A 1,062-nucleotide genomic window follows, 5' to 3' on the forward strand; every position below is an offset into this window, starting at 1 on the left:
ATCAATTAACAAACGGAGACGTAACACTATTATCACTTGTACACAATTATACTTGTAAAATATTCTGTGAAGAAGAATAACATTAGCATTAAAGTTCTACACTTGGAAAATAAAAAATAAATGATATTACAAGGGTCATGATTTTTTTTCACTTCTTTGATTTCTACGTGTGGACCAGAGAGAAATGTCTGATAACAGCTATATTTAAGACTAGCTGGAGTATCCGTCCCCTGGACGGAAGTTATGTAAATTCATGATTAATGAAAGGTTATCTTAGAACACTAAATTTTGCTTCCCTTATAAGTAATTGTGAAAAACACCCATAAAAATGGCAAAACACCAAATGTGAAACCGCATATTTGCATGTATCTCCCATAGACCCAATGAACCTCCATACCAAGTTTGGTGAAGATCCATCAACAGGTGGCGAAGTAGTGGTAAAAATGCAAAAACGCCCATAAAAACCGCAAAACGCATGGGCCTAATGAACCTCCATATCAATTTTGGTGAAGATCCATCCACATTCTGTGAAATAGTTATATGGACAGACAGTACTATTATATCTATATAGACTAGCTGGAGTACCTGTCCCCTGGATGGAAATCATGTAAATTCATGAAAGATTATCTTAGGACATGAAAAGTTGGCTCCCTTATATGTAACCAGATCAACCAACACCATGAAATAAAATACTTAAAAAACTCCAATCCCCGTAGCAGGTCAGACTGTCATTTAAAACAGATTCAATCCAATTGGAGCTGTTTCAAAGTGGCTAGGTTACAATATTTTTTTAGATCTCTTTCCAAATGTTAACATGGTAGAAAATGTGTCATTTTCTGTTGTTTCAACATTTGCGATAAATGATGAAAAATTGGTTACCTAAGTGTTAAAGATTTGGAAAATCAAGATATTGCAACGCCTCCGGTCGTTAGTTAATTTTCCGTAAAAATTCTTTCCGAAGAAACTTTAGCGATACAAGTCCTTTCTTAAATAAAACTGGTTTATTCTTTCTGAATACAACTTTGCGATACACTTAATTTCCACAGTCGCGCTATAACTAAT

General features: G+C 34.4%; 1 protein-coding gene across 2 annotated transcripts in view; it reads right to left on the reverse strand.

Annotated features, from left to right (window-relative positions):
- The window catches only part of LOC106458801 (glycerate kinase-like), a 28,134-nt gene extending 27,726 nt beyond the window's left edge, over nucleotides 1-408 (reverse strand). Inside the window, exon 1 of one of the 2 annotated variants that reach the window (XM_022385146.1) lies at nucleotides 398-408. Coding sequence is in view for 1 of the 2 variants with exons in the window: in XM_022385140.1 (XP_022240848.1) it covers nucleotides 131-139 (9 nt within the window). In the remaining variant the exon portion in view is untranslated. Of the gene's footprint in view, nucleotides 1-130; nucleotides 155-397 lie in introns of those variants that run through there. The other variant, XM_022385140.1, reaches the window with a different exon arrangement.
- Between the last annotated feature and the right edge of the window lie 654 nt (nucleotides 409-1,062).

This window comes from Limulus polyphemus, unplaced genomic scaffold (genome assembly GCF_000517525.1).
Source record: "Limulus polyphemus unplaced genomic scaffold, Limulus_polyphemus-2.1.2 Scaffold517, whole genome shotgun sequence".
Lineage (NCBI taxonomy): Eukaryota > Metazoa > Arthropoda > Merostomata > Xiphosura > Limulidae > Limulus > Limulus polyphemus.